This window comes from Staurois parvus, unplaced genomic scaffold, assembly GCF_062004578.1.
Source record: "Staurois parvus isolate SC_StPar_1 unplaced genomic scaffold, SC_StPar_1.0 ptg000779l, whole genome shotgun sequence".
NCBI lineage: Eukaryota > Metazoa > Chordata > Amphibia > Anura > Ranidae > Staurois > Staurois parvus.
In genome coordinates, this window is record NW_028318575.1 from 4,258,583 (window position 1) to 4,280,692 (window position 22,110).

Consider the following 22,110-nt stretch of genomic DNA (forward strand, 5'->3'; position numbering starts at 1 on the left):
TAATGAAAAGAACCTCTGTCCAACTGTTAAGCATGGGGTTGGATCAATTATGCTTTGGGGTTGTGTTGCAGCCAGTGGCACAGGGAACATCTCACGAGTAGAAGGAAAAATGGATTCAATAAAATTTCAGCAACTTTTGGATGGTAACTTGATGCCATCTGTGAAAAAGCTGAAGTTAAAGAGAGGATGGCTTCTACAAATGGATAATGATCCTAAACACACCTCGAAATCCATGGGGGATTACATCAAGAGGCGTAAACTGAAGGTTTTGCCATGGCCTTTACAATCTCCTGACCTCAACATAATTGAAAATCTATGGATAGAAAATCTAGGGCAAAGATACCTCAAACAAGAATTGAAAGACTCTTGGCTGGCTACAAAAAGCGTTTACAAGCCGTGATACTTGCCAAAGGGGGCAGTACAAGATATAAATTCTGCAGGGTGCCCAAACTTTTGCAGACGCCATTTTTTTGTTTTCTGTTATTTTGAAAGTGTAAATGATGGAAATAAAATCTAACTTTTGTTGACATATTATAAGAATGTCTAATCTGTAATTTGATGCCTTTTGGAGATTTTTCCATCTTTCCTTGGCTTCTTTATGCACATTAATACAAATTTTTAGCTGGGGTGCCCAAACGTTCGATCCCCACTGTATGCATTCTATACATGAAGGTGAAAAACCTCCTGTGTGCACCAGCCCTCCTAATACTTACCTGAGCCCCATCCCAATCCAACAGAACTCTCCCTATTCATGTCGACAGTAAGTCCCACTGCTGTGAATCACAGCCAGAGAACCAATGAGGAGAAAGTGGGGGGGCGGGCAGAGATGAGGCTCTATGTGTGAGTGGACACGCAGAGCAGCGGCTTTGGAGTGAGGCAACTTGGGTGCCCCCATAGCAAGCTGCTTGCTGTGGGGGCACCTGATTGGAGGCAGAAGCCAGGAGCACTGGTGGGGGACCCAAGAAGAGAAGGATCTGGGCTGCTCTGAGCAAAACCACTGCACAAAGCAGGTAAGTGCCTTTAATATCACTTTAATACCATTGTCGTTTACATCATTATACGCAGACGGCCGGTTTAACATGGTTTCCTATGAGACACGTTCACATCTAATCGTTCTCAGCTGTTGCGTTTTTGGAAAGGGTCAGGGACCTTTTTTTACCGCAGCAGATTGTGTTTCTGGTGCAATAGACTTCAATGGAACCACAACAAAAATGTAAAATGGGGGTGGGAGCGGGAGGGGAGATGGTGGTGGGGGCATTGCCAACAGGAAAGTATTGATTGTGACTTCTCACAATCTCTGGCACTCAAGTCACATGAAAGTAGTGCAGCTGCTTTGAAAAGGTTCCTGCACTGCTCTGACGCAAAGTTGAGTAAAGTCCCATCAAAGTTACACTCAATACTTTCCTATTGGCAAAACATTAAAAAAGTGTGTTCAGAAAGGCAAACACGCCAAAAAAAAAAAAAAAAAAATTCAACACGCACAGATGTTCACCAGGCCTAAACTTTAGGACCACTTAAAAAAAAAATGTGTCCTACACGGATTATAATAAAAAGGCAACAAGACTCACCTTATCACTAGAGCCATCTACAGCAGACTCACAGCTCTGAGATCCAGTGCTGATCCTCATCCAAGTTTAATAATGCTGAGCTTTATTTGACTAACTTCCTGTGAGTCAAGGGTGTCATGGACACACCCCTGGGCGTAAGTCATTGAGCCACCCTGGACTCACAGGAGAATGCTTTACGCTGTAGCACCATCAGAACCAACATTTCTGGCAGTGTCAACAATTAATTTTTGCACTTATCGAACAGATATAGTAAAAAACACTATCAAATGGTAGATTTAATAGACCAAAAGGCAGAAAATAAGAATGTTCATTGATAGGATTACCTAGAATGTAAAGTAGGTATAAACTGATTTAACAGCAAAGTTGGAATTTGGTTTTAAGAGAAAGAAGTTTCTGAAAGTAAGCTTAAAGAAGAACTCCAGGATAGGCAAAAAAAAAATAAAAAAAATCACCCATTAGTACACCCCCTACACAAACACTAAACAGTTCATAACATTTTGAAAATCCTTACCATTTAGGATTTTCCATGACCTCATCTCTGTAATTCAAAAGATAACAGCATCTGCTCTGCCAAGGAGGAGGTGTAACAGCCGGGATTACATCATATCCTCTTCTCTCTTTCTGCAGTAAAAGGAAACTTACAGTTCCCATCAACCACAGGGAATTGTACTGAATGTGGGCGAGTACACTTAGCCTGTACATGTTAAATGTGCCTGAGTGTCTCGGTCCACCCAACACTGCAAGTGGGGCTGAATTACATCACTGCTTCCTGGAGAAAGAACTACAGAAGGGATGTGCCAAGACCAGTGGTTGGGGGAATAGGAGGCATAGCAGCCACCGGACTTACAAGCGGAAAACCAAAAGAGAATTAACGGTTTGATTTGAAAATTAATTTCAGAGCAACTACTGAGTGAACCAGAAGATGGATGACATATTCAGTGAAGGTAGGAAATCAACAACAAAGACATGTAAAGACGTTTTTGCCTGGAGTTCGGCTTTAAAGCCCAACTCCAGGAAATTTGAAAATGACCATTTTCAGTGGGACTGCACCCCTCTGCAAGGGTTAACGGCTTGTTTAGTCTCAGGGAGAGGAGAAGCACTTTTACTTATCCTCTCCTCCCTAGCAGGAGGCACTCCCTCATGCTCTGGTGGTGGACTGTTCCATGGTGACATCATGCATAATGCAGGGCAATGGACTCTACATTTGTCTTGATTAATGCACACACAGAGCACACAGTAAAACACAGCACACAGTTAACCCTTTGATTGCCCCAGATGTTAACCACTTCCTGCCCAGTGTCATTAGTACAGTGTCAGCACTTTTTTTTTTTAGCACTGATCACTGTATGGGTGTCACTGGGGATGTCAGTGACAGTTAGTTCCCCCCCCAGTGTCAGAATGCCCACAGCAGTCCTGCAATAATTCGCTGATCGCCACCATTACTAGTATAAAAAAAAAATATTCCAGTATATATACCATTTGTAGCCGCTATAACTTTCATGTAAACCTAATAATTTACACATATTGGGATTTTTTTTTTTAGCAAAGACATGACGCAGAATACATTTTGGCCTAAATTAAAGAAATGTGTTTTAAATTTTTTTACTGGACATGTTTAATAGCAATAATTCAAAAATATTTTTTTTCCTCAAAATTGGCAGTCTTGCTTTTTTTTTTTCATAGTGCAAAAAATAAAAAAAAATGCAGAGGCGATCAAATATCACCAGAAGAAAACTCTATTTGTGGGAAAAAAAGGACATAAATTTCATTTAGATGCAGCGTTGCATGACCACATATACATCTGTTATGAATATTGAGGAGCATATTTAAAAAAGTTTTTGTGCCCAGAATTCACATTTTAAGGATTGTCACCGAGACCAGTGTCTTCTGTACATCTCTATGATACCAGTTTTTGTTACTGATTCTGGTAATTACTTTTTTTTTTTTTAGCAACAGCTTTTAGTTAAAAAAAAAAACAAAAAAACTTACCAATGTGATCCCTGCGTGTCTGTGTTTCTCTATGCAATGCAGGCAAATCGCAGCTGGTGTGAGGCAATGCCCACATCTAATGCTGAGGCTCAATGACTGAAAGAACTAAATACCAATAAAAAGCGTAGGCCTGGGGCAGTCAGGCTGGGGAGTAAAGGGCTAGATGATGCTGATCATCCTTCAACCAGGAAATGAGGTGGGCTCTGCCTGACTTACTACAGCTTCTGAGGCACAATGAGAGGCTAAAATCAGAGTAAGCCACCTCAATACAGGAAAGGAGCCTGCACAACTGTAAAAGACAGAAGGCAAGTCTGGAGGTCAGCTCCTTCTTACCCCACATTCTTCTGTCAGGGAAGTAACTCCCATTTCCATTGAATTTTCAGCTCATATATAAGAAATTATGGTAATTTAACCACTTCCAGTCTGGGCCAATGCTGACATTTCTTTTGTAAAAGTAAAAAGCAGAATTTTTTTGCTAGAAAAGTACTTAGAACCCCCAAACATTATCTATTTTTTAATCAGAGACCCCGAAGAATAACACGGTAGTAGTTACAATTTTTTATGATGCATGGTATTTGCACAGTGGTTTATCAAATGCAAGTTTTTAGAAAAAAAATACACTTTCATGAGTTTCAGTAAAAAGAAAACACAAAATAATACAGAATTTTTGGTGAAATATTAACCACTTCAAGCCCGGACACTTTTACCCCCTTCCTGTCCAGGCCAATTTTCTGCTTTCAGTGCTATCACACTTTGAATGACAATTGCGCGGTCATGCAACACTGTACCCATTTTTTTTTTTTAGACAGATAAAGCTTTATTTTGGTGGTATTTATTCACCACTGTGATTTTTATTTTTTTTTTGCTATGTAAAAAAAAAGTCCAAAAATTTTGGAAAAAAAAGTGTTTTTCTTATAAAAATTTGCAAATAAATATTTCATCATAAATTTTGGCCAAAATTTATTCTGTTATCTTTTTAGCAAAGAAAAAAAAATAACCCAAATTAGTTTATAACCAAAAATTTTACATACTGTCACCCTAGCAGTAAAGTGTCACCATGGTGACACTACTACTTGTGGGGGGTGATGAAGATTTTTTTTTTTTTACACTGATTGCTTATACACCCATAAACGCTGTAAAACAATAATTTCTCCTTCTCTCTGGCTGCATTCTTGCAGCCACTGGGAACTACTGTGAGAGCTGTGATTGGTCACAGCTTGTCACATGGTACAAGGCTGTTGTGAATAGCCTTGTACCATGTGACCTCTGTGATCATTCTCAGATTTCACACGGAGTAAGCAATGATGTCAGAAGTGACATCTTGCTTACTACTCTGCATGCGATCACATGATCGGGACCTCACACGGAGGTCCCGTAACACGATCAGTGTTCCACTGTGTCCGGAGGACACAGCGGGCACCGGATTGTGGTGCTGCGCGCTCCCAGGGAGTGCGCACAAGCAGGGGACGGGGAGGCAGTTTATAAACGGCCACCCGACCCTGCACTGCCACCGTCCGGCCGTTTATATACAACAGCAGGACGGGAGGTGGTTAAAGATGATGTTATGCCTATCATGTCACGCTTTAACTTTATTGCTATTACAAGGGATGAACAACAACCCATGTGGTAGCATGGGCCGTGACAGGTCCTCTCAATGGAGAGATCTGGGGTCATTTAGACCGAAGACCTCTCCTCTGCCCTTCAAAGCATCTGATCAAACCAAGATCGGTTTGATCAGATGCTCTCACAAGCTGTAAGCAACAAACCAGAAGTGACGTAATCCTTTGCCACTTCTGATTTCCATTCCTTCCTCTCTTCGCAGTGAATACGACTGAGGTGGTGGCATTGTTTCAGGGCTCCCTGATGGGACGAGAGAGAGCCACGGGAAGGCAGTGGGCAGTAGCGGGATGAGGAGGGACCCCTCCCGCCACTTGTAAAAGTGTAGTTGCTCGGATCACTTTTACCTTATAGGAAATCACCGGCACCAAGAAATGATAACTTGGCCATTGCTGCAGGGATGACCGAGATGTCACCCTTCACATCTGAGAATATATACTGTATATGTATGATGGGCAAGAAGCAGTTATAGCAGAAGTAAAGGCAAAACCTTTTTTTTCTTTTTTTTGGATAGAGTGAGGGTTATGACCCCGCTCAGGTTTTTTTTGTAATTTCCCATTGGGGAGATTTTCCTATACTTCCTGTCCCATAGCCAAAACAGAAAGAGAGAAGAAATCCTTCCAAAAGTGTGCAAAATCCCAGATTGTCATCAGAACTAGTGTCCCCATTAGATTTCCTCTTTATGACTGTGAACCAAAATTTGGGATGTTTTTCCCTTTCACTTTTAATATCAGTAAACAGGACCAAGAGAGAGATGGCGAATCTCCCTAACAGGGACACAGACAGTAATAAAAACTGACAGATGTTCTAATCCCTCTCCACTATCCAAAACTAAAAGGAAAAAAAAAAAAAAAAAAAAAAAAGCAAATGTTCTTCCTTTAGTTATAATCTAATACAAAAAGGAGATTACAGATAATTGCACATAACAGTTTAAAAGAAAGTTTTGCAAACTTTCAGTGGACCAAACAGAGGTTTGCACATCTGCTTCTGCTGTCTTTAAAGTGCCCGAGAGTTCTCTGCCTTTTGTTTTGGCTGCCTCAGAGAAAAACTGCCACTCGTGACTTTCTCAAATGAGGAAAACGGGAAGCGTCTTCCAAAGCTGAGCGCAGATGCGATTTCAGCTGTTCCTCTCTCGCTTGTTTTGGTGGCACGCGGTCCAAAATCTTGTAATTAAGACAAATTGGGTAATCAGAGAAGAATAATCCCCCTTTTTACTTTCTCATCTATTTCACTTACGGCGAGGATGACAGATGTTAAATCAGACAGCAATAGAGGAGCGGAATTTGTCACCAAGGAGTGACTTATGCTTTCATAAAAACGGCTGTCTGGTGACATGCAAACAAGACAATGGGCCTGCAAGGAGCGATGTATTCTACTGAGGTCAACTAAATCAAAAAGTGACTCTAGAAGTAAACCTAGAGCTATAAGAGCAAAGTTTTCACCTGATATCCCGCTTCATTCCACTTTCAGCCTGAAGGTCCCTACAGGAATTCACAGCGCTGCCAAGTTTACACCGGGCGGCCACCAGAGCTGAGGCTGCCAGGGCTCTGAATTGCTGAGATTTCGTCAACGTCCAATAGAAATCCATTTGTTTTCAGTGAGATTATGAGGCCAAGCTGCTTGATGGCAAAAATGTCAGAGCAGCTGGTTAAAGTGGAACTTTAAAATTGTGTGCACTGGTAAAATGGTGACGAACTTCAGAACCCTAAATTTTCTATAGGTGATGCTTTAAGGGCTCATTTCACTGTCTTCAAAATGTAGCATTGGACACGCTTTTTTAAAGTGCTCTGAATGCCAATCAAAGTACCTGTCACTAAATAATATGGTTACCTTACAGTCCTGTTTACACTTTGCATCTGCTTTGTTTCAAAAATTATACCCCGTATCGCTTTCTTGGTGCCTCATAGCATCTCCAAAGCTTCCATAGAAGTCTATGACAATGCTCGCTAGCAGTACCTGCAGCTTTTGAGGGGCTTTTATTCAGCTTTATCTTCGCTTTGTTTTGGAGGTATTGCAAGTATGATATATCCCAGGAAGCACCAGCAAGCAAAGGAAAGACATCATCAGCCACTTTTACTTCATACATATATATTCTCTCTCTCTCTCTCTCTCTATATATCTCTATATATATATATATATATATATATATATATATATATACATACATACATACATACATACACACACACATGGGAATGCTATGGCAGAAGGTGAGCAGGGACCAGAGAAAGAGGACTAAGAGGCAGAGGATTAGTAGAGCTGGGTGACAGGAGTAGGAGAAACTAGCAATGTTCCATTTTGTGCGCAGAGTGGGGGAAATATAGCAGCGGTGAGTGGGGACTGAAGAAAGAGGATCAGAAAACCAGAGGATCAGCAGAGCTGGGGGTTACTACTGAATGAGGGATCGGCAAAGCTGGGGGTTACTACTGAATGGGGGATCAGCAGAGCTGGGGGTTACTACTGAATGAGGGAGCAGCAGAGCTGGGGGTTACTACTGAATGAGGGAGAAGCAGAGCTGGGGTTACTACTGAATGAGGAATCAGCAGAGCTGGGGGTTACTAGTGAATGAGGGATCAGCAGAGCTGGGGGTTACTAGTGAATGAGGGATCAGCAGAGCTGGGGGTTACTAGTGAATGAGGGATCAGCAGAGCTGGGGGTTACTAGTGAATGAGGGATCAGCAGAGCTGGGGGTTACTAGTGAATGAGGGATCAGCAGAGCTGGGGGTTACTAGTGAATGAGGGATCAGCAGAGCTGGGGGTTACTAGTGAATGAGGGATCAGCAGAGCTGGGGGTTACTAGTGAATGAGGGATCAGCAGAGCTGGGGGTTACTAGTGAATGAGGGATCAGCAGAGCTGGGGGTTACTAGTGAATGAGGGATCAGCAGAGCTGGGGGTTACTAGTGAATGAGGGATCAGCAGAGCTGGGGGTTACTAGTGAATGAGGGATCAGCAGAGCTGGGGGTTACTAGTGAATGAGGGATCAGCAGAGCTGGGGGTTACTAGTGAATGAGGGATCAGCAGAGCTGGGGGTTACTAGTGAATGAGGGATCAGCAGAGCTTGGGGTTACTTGTGAATGAGGGATCAGCAGAGCTGGAGGTACTACTGAGCAGGAGATCTGCTGAACAAGAGTACCAACGAGCTGGAGAGCTGCTGAATGGGGGTACTAATGAACTGGGGATTTGCTGAATGGGGGTACTACTGGACCCCTTTAAAACAAATAGAAAATCAGCACAGACACAGGGCATTTGCCAAGCTTTATTAATGCTTCAAAAAAAGATAATCGAAGCATCACAGACATCAAGCAGTAGGCACTTTAATTGTGTTGAAATCAAAGCAAGTGTAAATATGCCCTAAAAGCCTCTACGGTTCTTTAGTTTAACCATGAATCATGAATAATGGGCCTAGAATTTTTGCTCTCACTCCAGCGTGAGGAGCAATATGTAACACACAGTGCAATCGATGTCATGTGTAGGCACCCCTGAATGTGCATTTACATTTGTATGTGTGTGTATGTGGGGCTCAAAATATTTTGAGGGAGGTGAGTTTAAGTGCTTGAGGTAATTTTAATTTTTGACACTTTTATTTTCACACTCAAAACTTTATTCTTCATCACATAGGGGACAAAAAGTCCCCTATAGGATGTTCTTTTGGTAACAGATTCTCTTTAATGAGACATTAGGGGTCTAAAAGACTGACCTGCTCTCCAGTGAGGGCAGACTGCGCTCTACTGAGAGGCCAGAGACGACGACAGCAGAATGAGGCAGAGTCGTTTATTCAACAGGTTCTTAGTAGGTACCTGGCAGCACCTGTCATGCCAGTCCTGGGTCCACTGGTGGTAGTTCAGAGCACGGGAAACATGGCGGGGAGGAACACTGGATGGGATACAGTGTTGCTGTGGTGTGTGGAAGCAATCAGGCTGCTGTACAGCCACCAGATCACTGCCATCTGATAGCCAACATAATTACAGCTGCCATAGCAGCCAGGAGTGTGTGTAAACAGGCATCTCTAAACGAACCTGTACTTTGTTCAATGTAAACCAAATACCTTCCTTACTTAGCTGCTTTTGTTGCCAGTATGCGTAATTGTCACAACCTAAATGCAAGAAAATACTCTTCGCTATGCTTTGCGGGAGAGAAAGGAGGTCACACTTCCTAGGAGTAAAGCTGCGTGTCATAAATGACCATCTTACCGCCCAGCATCAGTCTCTTTGAAGATACCATCTTGGTTTGGACAGAGCTCACAGCTGGGGGTCACTCCGCATTTACAAGCATCACAGAACCAGGGCTCGGTGGAGTTCTCCGAGGCCGAACTCATAATGGAGTCACTTTCCCCATCTACACCGTAACAGCCTACAAGGAGAAGACATAAGAGTTATTACACAGCATTGACAAAAAAAAAAAAAAACACACCGTACCAAATACAGGGATGTGCAATTCCAAGGTGTGACCCGACAGGCTTTTTGGCCCCTGTGGGTCGCAGGGGGAAGGTGAGCAGGCATGCTAGCCATTTAAGGATTGTCACCTACCACTTTGCACCAGCACAGAAGCATGTGTGTCTTTTAAGAACACATCCATTCGTCTATATATACTGTGGACTGCATTTATATCTGCTAAATAGCAATTATATGTTATAAAACTAATTACTGTGTGCCGTGTTTTGTGCGGGCTGTATAACACCGAATTCACTTTTTCCTCACGGTTTAATATTCACTTTATTGCTAATTATATCAGCGCTGCATCACTATTGATTGTTTATATACCTATATGTCCATTTAAAAGGTGAGGATTGGATGTCGGCAGCTGTTGTTCTTTTATATATTTTTAGACTTAGCAGCGCAGGTGGACCTATTACTCATTTTCTTGATGTGCAATTCCTATCGCCCGACGCCTGGGACATGTAGTTCCGGGCACCGGCAGGTAGGTTTTTTTTTTGCCTTCAGCCCTACTGAAGGTAAGCAGCAGAGCTCATCTATCAGGTGGAAGCATTTGTGCGGCAGCGCTGCCACCCAATTGCTTCCACACAGCCCACAACGTCAGCCTCTCCCCCCTGCACGCTTGCCCATCTGCAGGCCCGGGACTGGCTCAGTGTGCGCTGGCGGGATGTGGTATAGGGGAGGGAGGAGAGCAGACACATCCGCTTCCCTCCCCTACTTCTCCTGACCCGATGTGATGTGCTGTCACTTCCGGGTCCCAGTTTGACACATTCCTGGTCATTGAGGCCGGGAAATAAGGTAATGCAGTGCGAAGTGCACTGCATTACATTCAGTGGAGCACAGGGGAGACATCCAGGGTCTTTTAGACCTTGGATGTCTGAAAAAAGAGAACCTGTCACAAAAAAATCATCACATAGGGAACTTTTTGTCCCTTATGCGATAAAAAAAAAAAAAAAGTTACGTCAAAAAATGTTTTTCTTTTTTAAAATGGAAGCTATACCCAAGCATATAAACCCCCCCCCCCCCCAATTTTTCAAGGCAACCCCACATACGTACGCATGCACAAACAGAAAAGCACACACTCAGGCATCTACACATGAAAACGTTGAATGTGATACACGTTACATATGACAGCAATAATTCTAGCAACAGACCTCCTCCGTACACTACTGTAAACTAATGACCTATAGGGGCTTCAAAAGCGTCAGCTATAGAAAATATAGGGTACTAACATTTGTTGCCATTTCACGAGCGCACGTAAATTTAAGGTTTGACATGTTGGATATCTATTTACTCGCTGCAACCTCGTCTTTTATATTTTACAAAAAAATTGGATCATTTATTGCTTTTTGTGCCCTAATGTTAACTTGAGTGTATTTTTTACTGAAATTGTGCATTTCCTAGACCTTTGTGATAATATCATGTTACATACAAAATTGGAACTACTGCTATTTTTTCTCTAGGATCTCTGATTTCAGAAAATATATGTTTGGGGGTTTTTGTGTCATCTTCAGGCCTTAAATGATTTTTTAAACGTGTGCAAATAAACGCAAAAACAGCTCTGGCAGCAAAATGGATAAAGGATAAGCCGGACACTCCCCTTTCTTGAGGAGCAGCCAATCGGTGCTCACTACACTGCACGGTCTCTCCCCTCCCTTCTAGTCCCCGGGTGTGGTGCTGGAGAGAGGCAGGGAGGGGCGGAGGAGATAAACAGCGCAATGTTAAAACTATTAAACGTTTAAGTCGCCATAAAGGCCCTTTTGTTTTTAAAAGTCCCAGACATTGCTTAACCGCCTGCCGCCCACCATATAGCAATATGACAGACGCAAGGCGGTTCTCTCGTTCTGGTCATATGACGTCCTCCCATTCTAACCGCGCATGCGTGGCTCCTGGAGTGCGCAGCGCGGCGATTGGCGGTGCGCTGTGTCCCTCGGACACAGTGGATCACCGATCCACGGAAAGAGCCGAAGATGTCGGCTCGGTCATGTGATCAGCTGTGTCCAATCAGAGCTGATTGCATGTAAACAGTGAAATGCCGGTTATCGGCATTTCTCTCCCCACGAGCGGTCACGCTGACAGAGGAGAGGAGAGCCGGTAATCGGCATCTCTTGGAGGGGACATCTACACTGATCATCAGAGCACTAATGATCAGTGTGCCCTGATGATCAGTGTAGCCCCAGCAGCGCCACCTGTCAGTGTCCATCAGTGCCAGCTCTCAGTGCTCATCCATGCCCCCTGCCAGTGCCCATCAGTGCCACATATCAGTACCCACCTGAGCTGCCTTTCAGTGTCAACCATCAGTGCCGCCTAACAGTGCCACCTTACAGTGCCAGTCAGTGTCACCTTACAGTGCCAGTCAGTGCTGCCTATCAGTGCCATATACGAGTGTCCTACTAGACACAGTGGAACACCGATCGTCGGACGGGACCTCTGTGCGAGGTACCGAACATGTGATCACTGATTGGCCAATCAGTGATCACATGCAGAGTAGTAAGCAAGATGTCACTTCTGACATCATTGCTTACTACGTGTGAAATCTGTGAAGGATCACCGAGGTCACATGGTACAAGGCTATTCACAACAGCCTTGCACCATGTGACAAGCTGTGACCAATCACAGCTCACACAGTAGTTCTCAATGGCTGCAAGAATGCAGCCAGAGAAGGAGAAATTATTGCTTTTACAGCCTTTATGGGTGTAAATGCAAACAGTGTAAATAAAAAAAATAAATAAAAAAAAAATCATCACCCCCCACAAGTAGAGTGTCACCATGGTGAAACTGTACTGCTAGGGTGACAATATGTAAAAAAATAAATAAAAAAATGTAAAAAAAAGAAATACTATTTGCAAAATTTTAAAAGAAAAAACACTTTTTTTTTCAAACTTTTTGGACTTTCATTTACATAGCAAAAAAAAAAAAAAAATCCCAGTGGTGAATAAATACCACCTAAATAAAGCTTTATCTGTCTCAAAAAAATGGTAAAAAATTCATATGGGTACAGTGTTGCATGACCGCGCAATTGTCATTCAAAGTGTGATAGCGCTGAAAGCTGAAAATTGGCCTGGATTGGAAGGGGGTAAAAGTGTCTGGAAGTGGTTAAGGCTAGGTTCACACCTATGCAGTTTGTGTTTGATCCGTTTCTGCAGTGCTTTTTTGCAGTGCATTTTTGCACATGCGCTTTTGACACGTTTTGCAAGTTTTTTGCCAACTTGTTGCTGGGCAGATTAAAATGCAAAACACATCAAAAACGCACTACATGCTTTTCTGCAGCATCTCCATTAAAGTCTATAGAACCAAAAACGCAATGTTTTGAGTTTAAAAAAAGTCTGACTTTTTCCAAAAAAACACACCATGTGAATATGCAGCGATAAGAACCTGTTCCATAGGAAATCATGTTAAATGGACTGCTGTGTGTTTCTGCAAAACGCAACGGAAAACACATAGGTGTTAACCTAGACTTAGATGTGATTTCCCTTTGGCAGTATCTACCAAAAAAATTACATTTCTGTTGCAGGGGATGCCCAAATTCTCAGTGCAGACTTCAGAGTAAACCAGTGAGCCAATCAGTGGATGCAAATTGAAAAGGTTGTTTATAATAACATTAAATTACAATATGACTTGTGTCACAATTGTATACGCTATATTACATTTTTTTTTATTTGCCAATTTTTATTTTTTTCTAATGAACGTGGAGTTACCCTTTAAGTGAATGGACAGAATGATAAGGAGGCGGAGACATGTCCTCAGCAATGGGATCTACAGTGGGGCAAAAAAGTATTTAGTCAGCCACCAATTGTGCAAGTTCTCCCACTTAAAAAGCTGAGAGAGGCCTGTAATTGGCATCATAGGTAGACCTCAACTATGAGAGACAAAATGAGAAAACAAATCCAGACAATCACATTGGCAGATTTGGAAAGAATTTGCAAATTATGGTGGAAAATAAGTATTTGGTGAATATGAAAAGTTCATCTCAATACTTTGTTATATATCCTTTGTTGGCAATGACAGAGGTCAAACGTTTCCTGTAAGTCTTCACAAGGTTGGCACACACTGTTGCTGGTATGTTGGCCCATTCCTCCATGCAGATCTCCTCTAGAGCAGTGATGTTTTGGGGCTGTCGCTGGGCAACACGGACTTTCAACTCCCTCCAAAGGTTTTCTATGGGGTTGAGATCTGGAGACTGGCTAGGCCACTCCAGGACCTTGAAATGCTTCTTACGAAGCCACTCCGTTGCCCGGGTGGTATGTTTGGGATCATTGTCATGTTGGAAGACTCAGCCACGTTTCATCCTCAATGCCCTTGCTGATGGAAGGAGGTTTGCACTCAAAATCTCACGATACATGGCCCCATTCATTCTGTCCTGTACATGGATCAGTCGTCCTGGTTCCTTTGCGGAGAAACAGCCCCAAAGCATGATGTTGCCACCCCCATGCTTCACAGTAGGTATGGTGTTCTTTGGATGCAACTCAGCATTCTCTCTCCTCCAAACACGACGTGTTGTGTTTCTACCAAACAGTTCTATTTTGGTTTCATCTGACCATATGGCATTCTCCCAATCCTCTTTTGGATCATCCAAATGCTCTCTAGCAAACTTCAGACGGGCCCGGACATGTACTGGCTTAAGCAGGGGGACACGTCTGGCACTGCAGGATCTGAGTCCCTGGCGGCGTAGTGTGTTACTGATGGTAGCCTGTTACGTTGGCCCCAGCTCTCTGCAGGTCATTCACTTGGTCCCCGCGTGTGGTCCTGGGATTTTTGCTCACCGTTCTTGTGATCATTTTGACCCCACGGGGTGAGATCTTGCGTGCAGCCCCAGATCGAGGGAGATTATCAGTGGTCTTGTATGTCTTCCATTTTCTAATTATTGCTCCCACAGTTGATTTGTTCACACCAAGCTGCTTCCCTATTGCAGATTCAGTCTTCCCAGCCTGGTGCAGGTCTACAATTTTGTTTCTGGTGTCCTTTAGTCTTCACCATAGTGGAGTTTGGAGTGTGACTGTTTGAGGTTGTGGACAGGTGTCTTTTATACTGATAAGTTCAAACAGGTGCCATTGATACAGGTAATGAGTGCAGGACAGAGGAGCCTCTTAAAGAAGAAGGTACAGGTCTGTGAGAGCCAGAAATCTTGCTTGTTTGTAGGTGACCAAATACTTATTTTCCATCATAATTTGCAAATAAATTCTTTCCAAATCAGCCAATGTGATTGTCTGGATTTGTTTTCTCATTTTGTCTCTCATAGTTGAGGTCTACCTATGATGCCAATTACAGGCCTTTCTCATCTTTTTAAGTGGAAGAACTTGCACAATTGGTGGCTGACTAAATACTTTTTTGCCCCACTGTATGAGATCTACAAATTACATCTGAGCAGGCTGGAAGTATAATGGGAACTGAAATACCCACTATGTAAAAGAAAGCCTGAATGATTGGGGGGGGGGGGGGTGTTACAGAGCAGAATGTATAACTACTTGAATGCTGGTAGGATTTTTGCGCCCGGGGTTCAGCTTTAACATCTGAGCTCTGCTTTAAATTAGGCAATTTTTTTTCCCAAAACAAAAACAAAACCAGAGCACATATCAGACAAAAACAGGTTCCGCTTGGAGGTTGAAAAGCATTTATTTTCCTCTCCAGTACAAAACAACAAACAGAAAAGTAATTGGAAAGTATTAACATTCAATAAAAGAAATGAAACATGAATGCATAAATTGAACTCTTTTGATATTAATTTTTTTCAGGACATAAACGTTCTTTATTCAACCGCAATTTGAAATTACACGTTGTGATTTTTTTTTTTTTTACCATTGTAATTGGTTTTACAAGACAAAAATGGGTACACAATGATCTGCCGCTTCAAAATGGTAACAGGAGTGACAGTAAATGTACAGGACAACGTGTTTAACCCCTTGCCTACCGGGCACTTATACCCCCTTCCTTACCAGGCCAATTTTTAGCTTTCAGCGCTGTCGCACTTTGAATGACAATTGCGTGGTCATGCAACATTGTACCCATATGGAATTTTTATCATTTTTTTCTCACAAATAGAGCTTTCTTTTGGTGGCATTTACTTGCCGCTGGGGGTTTATTTTTTGTGCTATAAACAAAAAAAGAGCAAAAAATTTGAAAAAAAAAAAAAGTTTCTTTGTTTCTATTATAAAATTTTACAAACAGGTAATTTTTCTCCTTTACTGATGTGCGTTGATGAGGCAGCACTGATGGGCACGGATAGGCGGCACTGATAGGTGGAACTGATAAACGCCACTGATGATGGGTACGGATAGTCGGCACTGATGGGCGGCACTGCTGGGCACGGACTGGCGGCACTGACTGGCGCAACTGCTGGGCACTGACTGGCGGCACTGCTGGGCACTGACGGGCGGCACTGCTGGGCACTGACGGGCGGCACTGCTGGGCACTGACGGGCGGCACTGCTGGGCACTGACGGGCGGCACTGCTGGGCAGAGGTGGGCGGCACTGATGGGCAGAGGTGGATCACGTGGTAAAAAGCCGCTGTGATTGGCCTTTTACCACATCACGTGATCAGCTGTGTCCGTAGGACACAGCGATCACGGAGATCGCCAGGTGCACGCCGGAGAGCGCATTCTGGGAGGACGTCATATGACGCCCTCCCAGAACTGGCCGGCCGCAGTCTGCGGTCGGCAACTGGTTAAAGGGCAACTACAAGGCTACTGGTATGATCACTGTATTACTGGCAGGCTTAAAGTGGAAGTCTGCTTAACCACTTCCAGTCCGGGTACCCCCTAAGATCCCTCTCTTACATATAAAAACATTTTTGGGGGGTAGAAAACTACTTACAGCCCCAAACATAACATATATACTATACTGCTAAAAATTTTGGGCCAGCCCTCCAAATCCTTGGATTCAGGTGTTTCAATCACCTCCATGGCCACAGGTGTATAAAATCAAGCACCTACAGTGCCTTGAAAAAGTATTCATACCCCTTGACATTTTCCACATCTTATGTTACAACCAAAAATGTAAATGTATTTATTGGGATTTTATGTGATAGACCAACACAAAGTGGCACATAATTGTGAAGTGGAAGGAAAACGATAAATGGTTTTCAACATTTTTTACAAATATCTGAAAAGTGTGGCGGCATTTGTATTCTGCCCCCCCGGAGTCAATACTTTGTAGGACCCCCTTTGGCTGCAATTCCAGCTGCAAGTCTTTTTGGGGATGTCTCTTTGCACATCTAGAGAGGGACATTTCTGCCCATTCTTCTTTGCAGAATCGCTCAAGCTCTGTCAGATTGGATGGAGAGTGTCTGGGAATAGCAATTGTCAAGTCTTGCCACAGATTCTCCATTGCATTTAGGTCTGGACTGTGACTGGGCCATTCTAACACATGAATATGCTTTGATCTAAACCATTCCATTGTAGCTCTGGCTGGATGTTTCGGGACGTTGTCCTGCTGGAAGGTGAACCTCCGCCCCAGTCTCAGGTCTTTTGCAGACTCTAACAGGTTTATTTCTAAGATTGCCCTGTATTTGGCTCCATCCATCTTCCCATCAACTCTGACCCGCTTCCCTGTCCCTGCTGAAGAAAAGCATCCCCACAACATGATGCTGCCACCACGATTCACGGTGTTGATGGTGTGTTCAGGGTGATGTGCAGTATTCATTTTCCCACCACACATAGGGGGAGATTTACTAAAGCTGGTTCACGCAGAATCTCATTCACCTGTGCATGGTAGCCAATCAGCTTCTAACCTCAACTTGTTAAATAAAGCTTTAGCAGCAAAACCTGTAAGCTGATTGGTTTCCATGCAGAAGAGCACAAGATTCTGAGTGAACCAGCGTTAGTAAATAAACCCCATAATGTTTTGCTTTTAGGCCAAAAAGTTCAATTTTGGTCTCCTCTGACCAGAGCCCCTTCTTCCACATGTTTGCTGTGTCCCCCACATGGCTTCTCACAAACTGCAAACAGGACTTCTTATGGCTTTCTTTCAACAATGGTTTTCTTCTTGCCACTCTTCCATAAAGGTCAAATTTGTGGAGTGCATGACTAATGGTTGTTCTGTGGACAGATTCTCCCCCCTGAGCTGTGGATCTCTGCAGCTCCTCCAGAGTTCCCATGGGCCTCTTGGCTGCTTCTCTGATTAATGCCTGTCCGTTTAGGTAGATGGCCATGTCTTGGTAGGTTTGCAGTTGTGCCATACTCTTCCCATTTTTGGATGATGGATTTAACAGTGATCCGTGAGATGTTCAAAGCTTGGACTATTTTTTTTATAAATTTAACCCTGCTTTAAATTTATCCACAACTTCATCCCAGAACTGTCTGGTGTGTTCCTTGGCCTTCATGATGCTGCTTGTTCACTAATGTTCTCTAACAAACCACTGAGGGTTTCACAGAACAGCTGTATTTATACTGAGATTACATTACACACAGGTGGACTATTTAGTAATTAGGTGACTTCTGAAGGCAATTGGTTCCACTAAATTTTAGTTAGGGGTATCAGAGTAAAGGGGCTGAATACAAATGCACGTCACACTTTTCACATATTTCGAAACAATTTTTTCTCCACTTCACAATTAGGTGCACTTTGTGTTGGTTTATCACATAAAATCCCAATAGAATACATTTACGTTTTTGATAGGAACATGACAAAATGTGGAAAATTTAAGGGGTATGAATACTTTTTCAAGGCACTATAGGCATGCAGACTGCTTCTACAACATTTGTGAAAGAATGGGTCGCTCTCAGGAGCTCAGTGAATTCAAGCGTGGTCCCGTGATAGGTTGTCACCTGTGCAATAAGTCCATCCGTCCATTTCCTTGCGGCTAAATATTCCACGCTCAACTGTTATTGGGATAACAAAGTGAAAAGCAACTGGGAACAACAGCAACTCAGCCACCAAGTGGTAGGCCACGTCACATGACAGAGCGAGGTCAGTGCATGCTGAAGCGCACAGTGTGCAGAAGTTGCCAACTGTCTGCAGATTCAAAAGCTGAAGACCTCCAAACTTCATGCTGCCTTCAGATTAGCACAGCAATAGTGCGAAGAGAGCTTCGTGGAATGAGTTTCCATGGCCGAGCAGCTGCATCCAAGCCTTACATCACCAAGTGCAATGCAAAGCGTTGGATGCTGTGGTGTAAAGCACGCTGTCACTGGACACTAGAGCAGTGAAGACGTGTTCTCTGGAATGACAAATCACACTTCTCTGTCTGGCAATCCGATGGACATGTCTGGGTTTGGTGGTTGCCAGCAGATCGGTACTTTCCTGACTGCATTGTGCCAAGTGTAAAGTTTGGTGGAGGGGGGATTATGGTGTGGGGTTGTTTTTCAGGGGTTGGGCTTGGCCCCTTAGTTCCAGTGAAGGGAACTCTTAAGGCGTCAGCATTCCAAGACATTTTGGACAATTTCATGCTCCCAACTTTGTGGGAAGAGTTTGGGGATGGCCCCTTCCTGTTCCAACATGACTGCGCACCAGTACACAAAGCAAGGTCCATAAAGACATGGATGAGCGAGTTTGGGGTGGAGGAACTTGACTGTCCTGCACAGAGTCCTGACCTCAACCCCATAGAACACCTTTGGGGGAATGAATTAGAGCGGAGACTGCAAGCCAGGCCTCCTCCCCCGACAACAGTGCCTGACCTCACAAATGCACTTCTGGAAGAATCAGTGCAGCGCTATAAATAAGCAAATAAATGATGATAATGTCCGTATAAATAAATATTCATATGGTGACAATCCGTGCGTAGAGTGCCCACTATGGCGGTACTTCAGTGCTTGTGCTTTTTAAAGTTGGGTAAGAATACGCACTCACCAGATGCGTAAAGAAATTACGCAAATAGATCAATCATCAGAGGTCCCCTTTAAGGAAGCTGATTAGGCCAGGTAAAAAGATATCCTCCCTCTGGATGGGTGGTACGTCAGGCACTTCTTACACAGGCTATCCCCCCCTTCAGTCCATCATGAATGCTGCTGCCACCAGGCTCATCCACCTTACAAACCGTCCAGCGTTTGCCACCCCTCTCTGCCAATCCCTGCATTGGCTGCCACTTGCCCAACAAATTAAATTTGAAATACTAACAACAACTTACAAAGCCATCCACAACTTCGCCCCCAGCTATCTGTAAGGTGGCAATTCTTCTCAATGACACGAGTGTAAGGAGCATTCTTCTCACCGACCATTACAATAATGTATCATGAGTTGTAAATCTAGTCATTTTTATCAGGGGTTCCCTGAGACCAGAAAGTTATTTTTAAGGTTCCTCTGTATTAAAAAGGTTGAGAAAGGCTGTCCTAGGGCTTAACTTCAAAGCAGAAAAAGGTATGAATCATTTATTGCTAAATTAATCCAGCTAGAATAATTGCCTATTTCTTAATTTTGTTAGCTTCCCATAATCCCCTGCAGGGTTAGACTAGGGAAAGGGAGGGGCAACGGATTGAGCCAATCATGCTATACTGCACTATGCAATGCTGTCTGTCTAAAATGCTTTGAAAGACAACATCAAGGATACATCTATGCGGTCTGGCTGTGGATGGGGGTGTTGGGTCACAATCCTGGCTGAACAGAATCACAAACTTTGGGCAGTAGAGCCAATTCACAAAGTATTTGCATTTCTACAGTGTAGTCAGCTGAAGTTCTGCTTTAAACTTTGGCATGAAACTGGCTGCCTATTGCAGAGCAGAATTTTCCATTAACAATGCTGCTGTCCTCTAACATGCCAACTCTGTACCCCTACAGACATCATTTTAATCCGGGAAAAGAATTTAGCTTTTCAAGGTTAAAAAGCAGCAAGCAGAGAAGATGGGGAGCCTTGTCATGATCTACAATATGTAGAAGACAAATTTCCGCAGACACACTACAATCAAAATGTCACCAATATTGACAACTCCTCTGGGGTTCTCCACCGCTGCTCACTGACTGCAGCAACTTGGCATAAACACATTAGAGTGAGTGACAGGGGGAGGCAGAGGCCGTTCACCTAGAGGACTGATTTATCCACCATATTAAAACAGGCTGAAGAAGTTAAAGAGAACCAGTCAGACTCAGTTTTTACAAAACTGCAGCCATTCTCAAGGACAGCTAATTGTGCTGTTATTTAGTTGTATTTCCTCCCTGTTGGATCAGAAACATCATTCTAGTGTCAGCCTGGAACACTCTCATGGAGGCTGATGTATCCCTGCAGGAGTTCAGGACGGATAATACGGATACAGCCTGTATGGCCTTCTGTATCAGGATAAAGTTAATCACTTGCTGTCAAACAACGTACTGGCACGTCATGGCAGTTTGAGTGGTTATACTGGGGCCACGGCTGCAGCATTAACCCTTTTATTTTTTTTTAGAACCGGTGATGCTCTAGAGCAGTGGTTCTCAACCTTCCTAATGCCGCGACCCTTTAATACAGTTCCTCATGTTGAGGTGACCCCCAACAATAAAATACTTCATAACTGCAGCAGCTCTTCTCATTCCCGCTATACAAGGCGTCACACCTCCCCCATCCCCACCACACAGAGCAGCCAGCTCTCTTCACACATGGCCCACTCTCACCTCCATACCGCCGCCATCTTGGATCCGCTCTTCCCTATCCTCCACCCAGTCCCCAGCTAGCCGACTTCCTGACAGAGGCCACGCCCAATCTGAGGATGTCAAAACTTCTTCATTGGCACGTCACCTCGTCTGGTTGGTCAAGTTCTAGTTTAATCCCGATAAGCCCCGCTTCACATTTACAGCTGGGGATGATGTCGCCACTCAGCGATGATTGGGGGAGCAGTGCAGAAAATAGGCGGGGCAGATGTTGTGGGAGATGATAGACTGGGGCAGAGGGGTCAGGTGTCATCACTGCTGACTGTTCTCTTACTCGTATGTGGGCGTATCTGCATGTGGGCGGACCCGTCTGGAGACGGATAGAGGAGCGATGTTTCCTAAGACCATCGGAAATATGTGTTTTCCGATGGTCTTAGGCGACCCCTGTGAAAGGGTCGTTCGACCCCAAAAGGGGTCACGACCCACAGGTTGAGAACCGCTGCTATAGAATGTAAAAGTGATCCGAGTGGCTAATTAGCCACTGGATCGCTTTACAGGTGGCAGGAGTTGTCCCCCCTCTTGCCACCCTCTGGTGCTTCTACTGTTCCAGCGGGAAGAACGGGACTGAAGCCAGCAGATCCACTTGCTAGTCATAGAGATGATCATGGACTGCAACATCCCCAATAATCTCTATGATCTAAGACAGTGTCTCTCAACCTTTTTTCAGTCAAGGCACCCTTTAAAATGCTGCACAATCTTGAGGCACCCATTGCAAAATGTAAAAAAAACTAAAAACTAATAATTTAACAGAGCACAGCAACATCTACACATATGGGACACCCAGCGTCAGAGGCGATTTATTCTTCCAAAGCAAATACACCTTTGCACACTGGTACTGATAAGTATTCCATTGTTTTTCTTTTCCCTCAGTTTCTCTCTCATACTCAGCTAATGTGACCCCAGTGCTGATTGAGAGGGCAGGGGAGGGGCAAGCAAGGAGATGCTGTGCAGG

The 22,110-nt window shown here is 43.8% G+C and overlaps 1 protein-coding gene across 7 annotated transcripts in view; it reads right to left on the reverse strand.

Annotated features, from left to right (window-relative positions):
- Window positions 1–22,110, reverse strand: part of PHF14 (PHD finger protein 14) — a 370,565-nt gene that overhangs the window by 311,702 nt on the left and 36,753 nt on the right. For all 7 annotated transcript variants that reach the window (XM_089654591.1, XM_089654588.1, XM_089654587.1 and 4 more), the window contains one exon: window positions 9,366–9,525. In XM_089654591.1, the coding sequence (XP_089510717.1) occupies window positions 9,366–9,525 (160 nt within the window). The remainder of the gene's footprint in view (window positions 1–9,365; window positions 9,526–22,110) is intronic.